This window comes from Mobula hypostoma, chromosome 10 (assembly GCF_963921235.1).
Source record: "Mobula hypostoma chromosome 10, sMobHyp1.1, whole genome shotgun sequence".
Lineage (NCBI taxonomy): Eukaryota > Metazoa > Chordata > Chondrichthyes > Myliobatiformes > Myliobatidae > Mobula > Mobula hypostoma.
The window spans coordinates 56,040,854-56,054,264 of record NC_086106.1 but is presented as its reverse complement, the minus strand read 5'-3'; the positions used below and the strand labels follow the sequence as shown (position 1 = coordinate 56,054,264).

General features: G+C 43.6%; 1 protein-coding gene across 2 annotated transcripts in view; it reads left to right on the top strand.

Annotated features, from left to right (window-relative positions):
- Positions 1–12,985, top strand: part of LOC134352918 (interferon-inducible GTPase 5-like) — a 29,551-nt gene extending 16,566 nt beyond the window's left edge. Inside the window, exons 2-4 of one of the 2 annotated variants that reach the window (XR_010019507.1) lie at positions 2,240–2,373; positions 4,809–10,758; positions 12,869–12,985. Coding sequence is in view for 1 of the 2 variants with exons in the window: in XM_063060532.1 (XP_062916602.1) it covers positions 2,354–2,373; positions 4,809–6,009 (1,221 nt within the window). In the remaining variant the exon portion in view is untranslated. Of the gene's footprint in view, positions 1–2,239; positions 2,374–4,808; positions 12,432–12,868 lie in introns of those variants that run through there. The other variant, XM_063060532.1, reaches the window with a different exon arrangement.
- The last annotated feature ends 426 nt before the right edge of the window (positions 12,986–13,411 follow it).

The following is a 13,411-nucleotide window of genomic DNA, read 5'->3' as shown; positions in this document are numbered from 1 at the left end:
GCAACGCCACCCCACCTCCCCTTCCTTCATGTCTGTCCCTCCTGAATATTGAATATCCCTGAATGTTGAGCTCCCATCCCTGGTCACCCTGGAGCCATGTCTCTGTGATCCCAACTATATCATAATCATTAATAACAATCTGCACTTTCAATTCATCCACCTTATTACGAATGCTCCTTGCATTGACACACAAAGCCTTCAGGCACTCTTTTAAAACTCTCTTAGCCCTTATACAATCATGCTGAAAAGTGGCCCTTTTTAATACTTGCCCTGGATTTGTTGGCCTGCCACTTTTACTTTTCTCCTTAGTACTTTTTGCTTCTACCCTCACTTTACACCCCTCTGTCTCTCTGCACTGGTTCCCATCCCTCTGTTGTGAACTAACCTCCTCACGCCTAGCCTCTTTAATTTGATTCCCACCCCCCAACCATTCTAGTTTAAAGTCACCTCAGTAGCCCCTGCTAATCTCCCTGCCAGGATATTGGTCCCCCTAGGATTCAAGTGTAACCCGTCCTTTTTGTACAGGTCACGCCTGCGCCAAAAGAGGTTCCAATGATCCAAAAACTTGAATCCCTGCCCCCTGCTCCAATCCCTCAGCCACGCATTTATCCTCCACCTCATCGCATTCCTACTCTCACTGTCGCGTGGCACAGGCAGTAATCCCGAGATTACTACCTTTGCGGTCCTTTTTCTCAACTCCCTTCCTAGCTCCCTATATTCTCCTTTCAGGACCTCATCCCTTTTCCTACCTATGTCATTGGTACCTATATGTACCACAACCTCTGGCTCCTCACCCTCCCATTTCAGGATATCTTGGACACGATCAGAAATATCCCGGACCCTGACACCAGGGAGGCAAACTACCATCCGGGTCTCTGGACTGCGTCCACAGAATCGCCTATCTGACCCCCTTACTATCAAGTCCCCTATCACAACTGCCCTCCTCTTCCTTGCCCTACACTTCTAAGCTACAGGGCCAGATTCTGTGCCGGAGGCACGGCCACTGTCGCTTCCCCCGGGTAAGCTGTCCCCCCCAACAGTACTCAAACAGGAGTACCTATTGTTAAGGGGCACAGCCACCGGGGTACTCCCTATTACCTGACTCTTCCCCTTCCCCCTCCTAACCGTGACCCACTTGTCTGCCTCCCGTGGCCCCGGCGTGACCACCTGCCTGCAACTCCTCTCTATCACCTCCTCACTCTCCCTGACCAGACGAAGGTCATCGAGCTGCAGCTCCAGTTCCGTAACGCGGTCCCTTAGGAGCTGCATCTCGATGCACTTGGCGCAGATGTAGACGTCCGGGAGGCTTGGAGACTCCAGGGCCTCCCACATCCGACACCGAGAACAGCAAACTGCCCTCACATTCATACTGCCCCTCTCCTCAAATAACAACAGAAAATGAATGCCAAACCTTCCTCGCCTCGCCCGTTTCTGCCTAAGCCCGTTGAGCCGAAACCCTTAAGTCTTCACTCTGCTCCCGGCTCACTCCGCCGCCCGCAAACTACGCTGCCCGCTCTATGAGGCTCTGTTCCTTTTAAATCTGCCGCACTGCACAGCCCGACGTCACACGCCTGCGCAGTCCCGCCTCTCAGAACGCCGTTGGAGAAAAAAAATAACGAAAATGTTGAAAGTATATAAAATTATGAAAGACACGCAAAGAGGCATCCTAGGTAGAAATATCAAAAACTAGAAGGTAAAGATGAGCTGAGAGGGCATGTTTAAAGGTGATGTTTTTACTCAGAGATTGGTAGTGCCTGGAGCTTTCTGCCACAGATGGTGGTGGAAGCAGACATAACAGGAGCATTTAAGAGACATTTAGACAGACACGTGAACATGCAGGGAATGCAGAGATATGTATCTTGTTCAGGTCGATGGGATGAGTTTATTTTGTCATCATGGTCAGCAGGAACAATATGAGCCAAGGACCCTGTTTCTATGCTGTACTGTTCTATCACTGGTTTCTTGCATTATTCTCCAGTGATTAAAGGTGATTTGCTGAGCATCATACACTGATATCATTGTTCAACATGGTCACGGGGTCTACACTCAGGAATTCCAGATCCAACCCCACAATGGGATCAGATTTATCAGGATGGCAGCTGTTCAGCAAAGCAGATCCCATGCACCAATGAGAATGCTGAGCACTCAGTGTGCAGTGCACTGGCAGGAGTTGCTGAGGTAGGGTTAAATAATCTTGTTAGACAAACAACCAACAGTCACTCTTTTTACTTCCTTCAAGGTGAAACCTACACGAAGACAAAGAGGAGACCCAGACCCCCAACCACTCTGCACATTTGGTGCTGGGATTACTGGTTTGTTGCACAGGCCAGGCTCTGAGAAACAGGCATCAAGAATGGAAGGAGCAAGCTCCAGGTAGGTCAGAACATGCCACACTGTGTGTCTCTTCAATGAACCCTACCTCAGCAACTCCTGCCAGTGCACTGCACACTGAGTGCTCAGCATTCTCATTGGTGCATGGGATCTGCTTTGTTGATCAGCTGCCATCCTGATAAATCTGATGCCATAGTGGGGTTGGATCTGGAATTCCTGAGTGTAGACCCCGTGACCATGTTGAACAATGATATCAGTGTATGATGGAGGGGAAGCTGTAGATGATGGTGTTCCCTTGCACTAAATTCCTTGTCATAGAACACAGAATATTAAAGCATAGGAACAGCTCCTTCAGCTCACGATGTTATGCTGCACCATTTAAGATAATAAAGTCTCAAACCAATTACTCTGCCTGCAAATGGTCCATATCTCTCTGTTCTCTGCAATCACACATGCTTATAAAAGAACCTTTTAATCACCTTGATGATATCTATTTCCCACCACCAGCCATTTCACCTTAACATTCTTCAAGAGATCCAATATCACCTTTTTCTCTATCTCAAAATGTCCCAGCATATGAACATGCCCTACACTGTTCTCCATGACTTTCCCTTTGATGGATACTTGCTGTAAGTACTCATTTATGAGACACCAGAGAGACTGTAGAGCAGGATCAATACACAAAATCCTGCAGGAACTTGGTTGATCAGGCTCAGATACTGCATTATCTGCTGAGCTCCCTGAACACTGTGTCTGGTACTTATTTAGGATTTCCCTGCACCCTCCACCTCCAAGCGTATCTCTAATCATTTGTCCTTGACTAGTCCTACGCGATCCCTAGTTATTCTCTTCCACTTGGTGTATGTACAGAATTCCTTGGGAGTCCCTTTGAACTAACATATCAAGGACTTTCCATGGCCCCTTCTGGCTCACCTCATAGCCCACTTCAGTACTTCTCTCACTCAAGGACACTGTTGGATTATTTTAACTTCATAAACTGTACTTGTGTTTCCTATTCCCTCTTGACCTCTTTCAAATGCTCCCTATCTTGCCACCCTTATCTTTCCAACTTACTGGATCTCATCAATTCCATATTCTGTGAAGTTGGCCATTAAACACCCTACACAGAAGAGGTTTTCCAGGAAACAACTGTTCCAGAATAACTCTCCCTAGGTCTTGCTTAAAACATTGTGAACTTTGCTCCCCTATTCAATGCTTTTCTGCAGCATCTATACTTACTCAGAGCTATCAGATTTTAAGGTATTGTAATTACTGATTTCAATTATTTCTACTGACTGAATGGTCAGTCAGTTAATCAGTCACATTTCCCAATATCAAATCTAGTATGAATCCTGTTCTATTTGGACAATCCACATATTGATTTTGGAAATTGTTTTTGATGCACAAAACTATTCTGTCCTGTCTCACTCTCTCGCACATAGAAGGCCCCAGTTTATTTTAGTGTAGTGGCAGTTATGCAATAAAACAACCCTGTTGTTTTTGCAAATTTTCATAATCTGCCTGCATGTTTGTTCATCAATATCTTGTTTGCTACTGAGGTCTCTATAACGTAATCCAATCAGAGTAATTGCACCTTGAGTTTTACCCTTATGGGCTCAGTGGATAAGCCACCCATTATCCACTCCCTCTGAGAGCAGCTGTGATATTGTCCCTGATCAGTAGTGCCCTGTTTTACTAGTGGAGATCAGGGGGTTGTGAGTTGCTGTCAGAGTAGCCAAGAAGAAACAGTGTAGGGGATGTGTGTGTGGCACACAGTGACAAGTCTGTGTGGTATTGGTGTGAAGAGTAGGTAGTTAGACTCTCCTTGTTTGGAGATGGTCACGGCCTGGTAGATTTGTTACAAACATGTTACCAGTTTTTGTTTATCCCAGACATGAACATTTTTCATCTATTCAAATCACTTGTACTTTTTTATTTTTCTTTATGACACCCAGACTTGGTCACGGGAGATCATGCAGACTCCACACAGACAGCACCAGAGACCAGGAGTGAAGCCAGGTCACTGGTGGTGTCAGTCCGCTGCACCACTTGCAGTACAGTGTCACTGCACCCCCCTGGGTCACTTTGTTACAGCAGGCACGAATTTGTTTAGTTTTCATTATGAAGTTAATTGAATCTTGTGTAATTATCAGCAAACCTCTGTCATCTGACCTTGTAAAGAAAGGGAGGTCATTTATGATGAAGTTGATATTGGTTGAACTGGCAGCTGTCACGTAAGGACTTCTGCATTGATATCATGAGGTTGTATGGATAGATTTCCAATTCTCATTGTTCTAGAGAGCCAGATTGCAGCCTGACCTATGGTGTTATCCACATGAAATTTACAAGCATTCTTTGTGGTCCTGTAAGTCTGCCTGTATGTTGTAATTACCACCCACAACTCACAAGAGAATGTGGATCTGTAGAAATGGAAGTTTTTATGATTAGAAATTCTAATGGAACTTGGTTCCTTTCAGTCAACAGGGGCCTCAGTCTGAGATTGCCACATTCTTCACACTGGAGCAGCTCAACAAACTGAAATCCCACTTTGAAGAAGGTGGGGTAAAAGGAGTTACTGATCTGATAAAGCAGAAGCTAGCGGAACTGGATAAAATAGAGCTTAACATCGCAGTGACAGGAGAATCAGGTACAGGAAAATCCTCCTTCATCAATGCCATGAGAGGACTTCGGAACACTGATGAAGGAGCTGCTGAAGTTGGGGTCACTGAAACTACAATGGAGCCAACCAAATACCCACATCCCAGTCAGCCCAATGTCAGCTACTGGGACCTGCCAGGGATTGGATCAATAAACTTTCCAGCTGGTGAATATCTCCAGAAAATGAAATTTGAAAGGTACGATTTCTTCATCATAATATCAGCTGGTCGTTTCAAAGAAAATGAGGGAAAACTTGCAGAAGACATTAAACGACTTGAGAAGAAATTCTACTTTGTCCGCACTAAGATTGATCTTGATTTTTATTCAATGAGAATGGGGGGGAGTAAAATTAATGAGAAAAAAATGCTGCATGATATTCGGAGTGAATGTGTGAAGAATTTGCAAAAAACAAGGATTCTGACCCCACCTGTGTTCCTGATATCCAGTTTTGAATGGGATGAATATGATTTCAATCAGTTAAATAAAACACTTGAAGATAATCTGCCATATATAAAGAAAAGTATCTTTGTCTTGGCCTATGCAAACCGAAGTGTGGAGATTGTTCAGCAGAAAAGCAAGATGCTGCAGGAACGTATCTGGATGTCGGCAACAATTTCGGGAGCTGTGGGAGCAGTCCCCGTTCCTGGTGTCTCTCTTGCTTGTGATATCGGCATACTGACTGAGGAAATAATGTATTTCCGTAAATGCCTGGGTCTGGATGGACCTTCTCTTCAAAAACTGGCCAACATTACAAATAAACCAGTGAAAGAGCTTAGGGCAGTTGTTAACCCTTCTCTGCTGGAGACAATAAATGAAGATACAATTGCAAGGTTATGGTGGGGTGCTACAGCTGTTGCAGTTTCAGTTGCGGAAGTTGCTCTTGATTTCATTCCTGTCATTGGTTCCATTTTTGGCGCAGTATCATCATTTTACATGACCCGCAGAATACTGACCAATGCACTGAAGGACTTTACGGAGAGCGCAGTGAAGGTGGTGAAGGTAGCATATGGTATTGATTAACTGGTCAGCACCAACATCAATACAATGAGCTCATGTTATGCTCTTGTTAAAATATTTAAGAAGCCTGGCACTAAACCCTGCTGTAATTCTTAATGACAACTTTCCCCTTTGTTGATTTCCTTTCTGAAATATTGCTTAGCCATTTCTGAGGAACACTTGTGCCTGACCGAGGGAGTGCGACTCTGTTAAAGAAGACATGAAACAGGAGGACATAGATGACATGTGATCCTAATTTGAAGAGGAGCCGAGAAGTTATCTCCAAGTGTCTGAATGATGCTCACCTGTCAATCAATAGCCCAGTGTCAGACTGTTTGGACATTATAAGGTCACAGTGTATGCAATATTGTTGTATACAAACTAGTGGCTGTGTTTTCCCTTTAATATCTGTAACGATCTGATTGTGACATTATAAAAAGGACAATGGAAAGGCAATGAAAGAAATTGGAGTATCAAATGAAACAGCAGCCAGAGACACAAGTGAGTTGCAGTCAGGAATGAAAGAGAGCTGGAACAAAATCTCAGTGTCCAAAGAGAAAAGAGCCTGACCAATCGGATTGTGGACCGTTTGGGCAGGAGCTCACATACACCAGACCATTGCAGCTTTAAAGGTGAAACTTGCAGAAAATGCATTTCTGGCAAAAATAAATGGACTGCACAAGGAAGACAAAATGATAAAAAGTCAAAATGCAGTTTTAAAAATTCTATTAATAAAATATGATAATGATGAGAGTGACACTGGACTGGATAGACAAGATTTACAATGTGAAAACTGACAAGAGACATACAAAATGGCTAACACCAGAAGTAACAGCAAATTAATTAAAATGGAATTGTACAAAGGCCTGGCTGTTTCAGTCATTGCATGCAGTTTGAATGACATCTCTGAGGTACCCAACTGAAGCCTGCAGACATCCAGCTAAGAACTTATACTGGAGAAATGATAACTCCAGTGGGAGTGACAATTGTAACAGAGGCAATAATGAATAAGACACTTATGGCTTGTATGTGGTTAAAAACAGGAGGGCCAGCATTGTGGGGATGTGAGTGGCTGAGACAACTACAACTTAGCTGGAGATATATCCACCATTTGCATGCCACATCCTCTGCCAGAGGGTCAATTGAAAATGAACTCAGAAAGGTACGGGGTGATGCCACAGCAGTGTTCAAGGATGGCATTAGAAATGTCAAATTTATCAACAGTAAATGGTGTTAAATGAAAATGCTACACCTGAGTTTTATAAAGTCCATCTGGTTGCTTCTACCATCGGGGATAAAGTAGCCAGTGAGCTCGATCAGCTGGAGGCTGAATAACTGTTTGAGTGGAGCCCATGGATAACAGCAGTAGTTCCAGTAGCCAAGAAGAGTGGCCCTGACAAGATCTGTGTTGATTTTAAGGTCACCACGAACCCAGTCCTGAAAGTAGAGCAATGCCCTCTGCCCAGGATAGAGGATATCTTTGCAAACTTTTCTGGAGGGAAGTATTTCAGCTGTGAACTTCGCAGAGGCCGACCAAAAGATGGTGACATCAGACAGTGTACTCACACATTACGATCCACATCTTCCCATGAGCCTTTCCTGTAATGCCTTGCCTTAGGGTACAGATGCAGTCATGTCAACTCTTGACTGAGAGGCCTTGAGTCTGGTTTGGGGAGTAAAATGGTACAACCACTACCTGTATGGGAGAGAGTTTACCATCATTACTGATTATCAACCACTGGGGTCCATTTTCAATCCACTGAAGGATATTCCACTAACAGCAGCAGCACAAATGCAAAGATGGGCTTTGATTCTTGGAGGACACAATTACAAGATTGAAATCAAGAGGATGACAAATCATGATGATTGTCCTGTTTATACTTGGAAAAGGAAATACCTAAACAATTTACAAAAGATTTGTAATTTGCTCTTGATTCAGACAAAGCACATCTGATCTGCACCACCCAGCAACAAATGGTTTAGTGAAGAGGTTTGTCCAGAGTTTAAAGACTGCCCTGCGATCAATGTCAGCAGAACACATTATTCTAACACTGAATCTGCTACCGAACTCATATGGCAGCTTACTAGTCGCTCAAAAGGCACAAAATTTGACTAAAAACATCAGTAATTACATCTCTTCTGAAGTAAATTGTGGTAAATCTGCACCACAAACAAAGAAGAGGCATGCGAGGCAAAGCAAATTCGAGGGTGGAACCATCATGGTATTTTGCAGAATTTAGGTGATGTAGTGAGCCATTTGGAGAGGAGAAATCAAGGCAGGAGTGTTTTAATGCCCGTACAACTGGCCCAGGAGCCAGGGTGGATCGCTCTGGGCACCGAGCGAGTCGCTAGGCAGCGTGGCCCAGGCTTGGAGCCTTTCGGTGCAGCTTTGCCTGGGCCCTAGTGCGAGGTATGATACACTGTTTAGACAATTTAAACACTGGCCTAGATATACTGGAAAGGCAGGGTATCAGGATCAGAAGCAACAGCTGATATTACTCATCGTCCCGCAATGACCACTGCTCTCTTCATGGTACTGAGGCTATGAAGACTGCCCTGGTGCTGTGCTCCGTACTTGCTAATATAATGAACTGATACTGAGGCTTTGGGCCTACTCAGGGCTGCTCTGGGGTTCGGATCTCAGGACTCATTTTGGTTCAGAAAGTTGCTGCTCACTTCTATTGTTTGCACTGTTTGTGTTTCTTTTCCCTCTCTCTCTGTGCACCACGTGTTGGTCTTTATTTTATTTTATTTTCATTGGGTTCTTTTGGTTTTCTTGCCTTGTGGCTGCCTGTAAGCAAACAAATCTCAAGATCGCATGATTCATACATTCTTTGATAATAAATGTACTTTGAAACTTGAATCAGAAATTCACCAATTTCCTTTTTGCATGTCATAATGCAACACACTCCACAACCCACAACTCACCAGCTATTCTGTGGATGTCTATAGAGCAGTTGTATTCTGTGAGTGGCTGGGTGGGTGATATTGTAAATATATTGTTTGATTAAGCATTCTTTGTTTTATTTAATAATTAATTACGGGTTATATAAAACAGTGCATGAATGTCATACGTCATCACATCACCACATCGTAAGTGCACGCCTCAATAAACATAAAAATGAAGGGTACACATTTGTTCCTGTCTCCCCATGTTTCTCTTCTGATTAGTTTTATGATTTGGAATTACCAACGATAAGTGTTGTTCCTCCAACCTCAGAGTGGCCTCCGTAGAGGAGGCCATGGACAGGCATTTCAGAATGGGAATGGGAAGTTGAATTGAAATAGGTGGTCACCAGTAAATCCCACCTTTAGTGATAGACAGAGAGAAGGTCCTCGATGAAGCAGTTCCCATTCTACATGAGGTCTCTCCGATATACAAGAGGCCACACTGAGAGCTCTGGATACAGTAGATGACACCGACAGACTCACAGGTGAAGTGTTGTGTCACCTGGAAGGACTGATCCTCCCCGATTGGTGATGAGGGAAGAGGTGTAGGGGCAGGTTCAGCACGCCCATTTGCATGGATAAGTTGTAGCAGGGAAATCAGTGGAGAAGGATGACTGGACAAGGAAGGCATGTAAAGACCAATATCTATGGGCAGGATGTGGTGGGGTCTAGTGGTATAGAAAGATGTGCTTAGTGGTAGGATCCCACTGGAAATGGTGAATGTTACAGAGAATGATATGCTCGATACAGAGGCTTGTGGGGTGATAGGTAAGGACAAGGGGAACCCAATGGGAAAAGCTGCAGTATCGTCAGGATAGTGGGAGAGTCACTAGATTTATAAACAATATCAGTAGATTGACTAACTCCAGAGATGGATACAGCATGATCGAGAAGGAGGAGAGAGTTGTCCAGCTTGGACCAAGTAAATTTAGCAGCAGGATAGAAGCTGGAGGCAAAGTTGATGAAACAGATGAGCTCAGCATGGGTGCAGGAAGCAGCACCAATGCAGTCTTCAGTGTAACATACAAAGAGTTGGGGAGGGTTACCAGTGTAGGCTTGTATATAATGGAAATTCAGACATAGTTGGGTTTTTCGTGTGTGTCCATGGGTACATCTCGGGATTGGAGAAATTTGGAGAAGCCGAAGGAGAAACAGTTCTGACAAAGAAAGCAGGGGTGGTGGTGGAGCAGAACTGTTTAGGTCTGTTGTCCAGAAAGAAACAGAGAGCTTTAGATTCATCCTGATGAGGGAAAGAACTGTATAGGGACTGGACATCCATAGTGAATATGAGACAATCAGGAACAGGGAACTTGGAATATAGAAACATAGAAAACCTACAGCATAATGTGTGATGCAGGAGGAAGAGCTGGAGAACCAGAAATGTACAAATTAGAACTAGACAGAAAAATGATTCCAGATATTACTGCCACATTTGGAAGAAGTAGAGAAACCACAGTGAATAGAGAACATGAGAGAAATTTGGAGGAGATCAGTGGAAGAAGTCAAAAGTAAAAGCACTGTTGCTGTGCACGAAATACCAAATGTATTTTAATATTCTCTTTGTATGTTTCACTTCTGGTTCATAGATTGCAGGTTATCCATTAATAGGAACACATCAAGAGTTACAGAGAGATCCGACGTGGAAACAGGCTCTTTGGCCTCCCATGTCCATGCTGACCATCAGACAAACAACTGATTACTTGGAGACCAGAAATTATATTGTTTCCACCAGCACTTCTTGCTTCCAATTGACATTGATAAAGGATCGTCAGTGTTGCCTGTGAAGAAGCAGGTTTTGGATGACACAACGTGAGGATAGGAGAGGTGTGTAGTACCAAAGTGACAATGAATAAGTGTGACAATGAATAATCTTGTTGAAATAATGGCCAGTGATACACATTGTACTTCATACTGCTGGGGGTGTGAAGTTCAATGAGAATATAAATGTGTAAAGGTATCTGACAGACGTAAACACCTCACCTGTAGAATGCAGAGTAACGGACACAGCTGATATCTCCCAGACCACTCAGTCACAAACATCTTTTCATTACAATGGTTGTTCAGATATTTGGTAGAATTACCCTCTTCCATTAGATACGGGTCATCCTTAATGACATGTGGAATAAAGAAAATGATGACTCTACAATCCAGTGAATCAAAATAACCATTGAGATATACAATGGGTTGTTTTCACCGTGTTGGTCATTGATCTACAATATGTATCTTCACGTATGAAACATCTTCACACAAGTTTTTCATTGGTGAGTTTCTGGGTCGATGAGTCATTTCAACATTGTAACACTTTCACACAGGAGGGGTAAAGAAGCAGTCCCCATGGAAATTATGAAACAACTTACAGATGGCTAAATCACAACTTTTAGCTGGCTGTCTCAGCTTCTAAAAACTGAGGACAGTTTTTTAATATTTTTAATATTTTTTAATATATTTAAATGTTTTTTTAAAAAAGTTTGATTTAGGATCAGCTGTGCACTGAAACATTGAAACTTACAGTGAAAAGCATCCTTTGTATCAATGTCTAACACAGTCTGAGGATGTTCTGGAGACAGCCCACAATGGTCACCATGATTCTGGTGCCAACATAGCGTGGCCACGACTTCCTAACCCCAACCTGTACATATGGGAGGAAACCAGGGCATCCAGAGGAAATTCACACAATCACGGGGAGTACGCACAAACTCCTGTTAGACAGCGTGACAAGAATACACATAGATTAAGATGTAGCTGTCCTGTGCTGGCACCAGTGGGATCAGCAGTTGGTCTGCCACCTGTCTTCAGGAGAGAGAGAGATAAGGAAAACAATGGAGCAGCATTCGGAGATGTGTAATGAAGGAGAAGGAGAGCTGTCAAGAGCGGCTCCCCCTTTGAACCCTGAACTGTTTGAAGTGATGGACAGGCGATACCCTAGCAGGGGTATAAAAAGGGACAGGTTCGCTAAGGCAACACACACACGACACCCGAGGTAACGAGACCCTGGAAGCGGTGCGTCTCTCACAAGTTGGTGGGAAGTTTTGAAAGGCACGATCGGTGGGAACCTGGTGTGTGTCCACCCTCGCCTGGGTGCCAGGTTCACTGCAGGGAAACGATTCGTATCTGGAAACGGAGGGGTCACGGTCGGTGACCTCAGATGACATCACAAAGGACTCGCCCGAAAGCTGACTGCGAAGGTCTGTGTCTGGAATCCTTGAATATTCATTCGTTTTTGCTCTCTCTCTCCTTCCCCCCACTGTCCATCGCCACGGCAGCGATTACTGCGAACTGAACTGAACTAAATTGAACTGAACTTTGCGTCACTTTGAAACTGGTCATTTACCCCTGGAAAACGATAGAGCTTGATTGATCCTGTTATCTTAATTCTATGTACATGTATGTTTATCATTGCTGAACTGTTGCATTCATTATGGTTTTGATTAGAGTACTGTGTTGCTTGTTTCTTTAATAAAACTTTCTTAGTTCTAGTAATCCAGACTCCAACTGAGTGATTCATTTCTGCTGGTTTGGCAACCCAGTTACGGGGTACGTAACAACAGTGACAGGAATTGAACACTAACCTTCCAATCACTGGCAGTGTAAATCGTTATGCTACTGTGCTACCCAATATCCTAGAATTATTAAAAATCAAAAAACTGTTAAAATTGTATAAGAGAGAAAATACTTAAATAACTTACCAAGGTACTGAAGTAAAATCACCAATTGAAAATTAAAATTACATTAAATTCACTGTACTCTTTAACACCCATTTAGAATTATAGAGTCATTAAAAAAGTACAGAACAGAAACAGGCCCTTTGGCCCACCGAGTCCATGCTGAAACCATTGAAACTGCCTACTCCCCTCATCCTGCACTGGGACTATAGCCCTCCATACCCTTACCATCCATGTACTTATACAAACTTCACTTGTATGTTAAAATGCAGCAGATGACCACAACAAATGGTGAGGTACTCTTCAGCAACACCTAGAACAAGGTGAAAGAGCGATCCTGAGTCAGTTTGAGGAGCGGAGAGCTAAACGGAGAGCACAGCGAACAGCGGACAACAATTCCACGACGCCCTACAGACGCAGCAACTTGGCAGAGTCTGCCATTCCAGGATCGGCCTCAATAGCCACAGTCTACATTGCTCGACAAACCAGTGACTACCAGAGGCGCAGTACCCATGGTTGACCACGACCGATGGAGGCCAGACACACATCACTAGTACTGGCCGCTCGTTCCACTCTCTCAGGATACTTTGAGTGAAGAAGTTCCCTCTTATGATCTGCTTAAAATTTTTCACCTTTCATCCTTAACCAATGAACTCTGGTTGTAGTCCTACCCAACCTCAGTGGAATTAGCCTGCTTCCATTTACCCTATCTTTACTTTTCATAGTTTAATATACCTCTATCAAATATTCTCTCAATATTTTACATTCTAAGGAATAAAGTCTTAACCTATTCAATCCTTCCTTATAACTCAAAT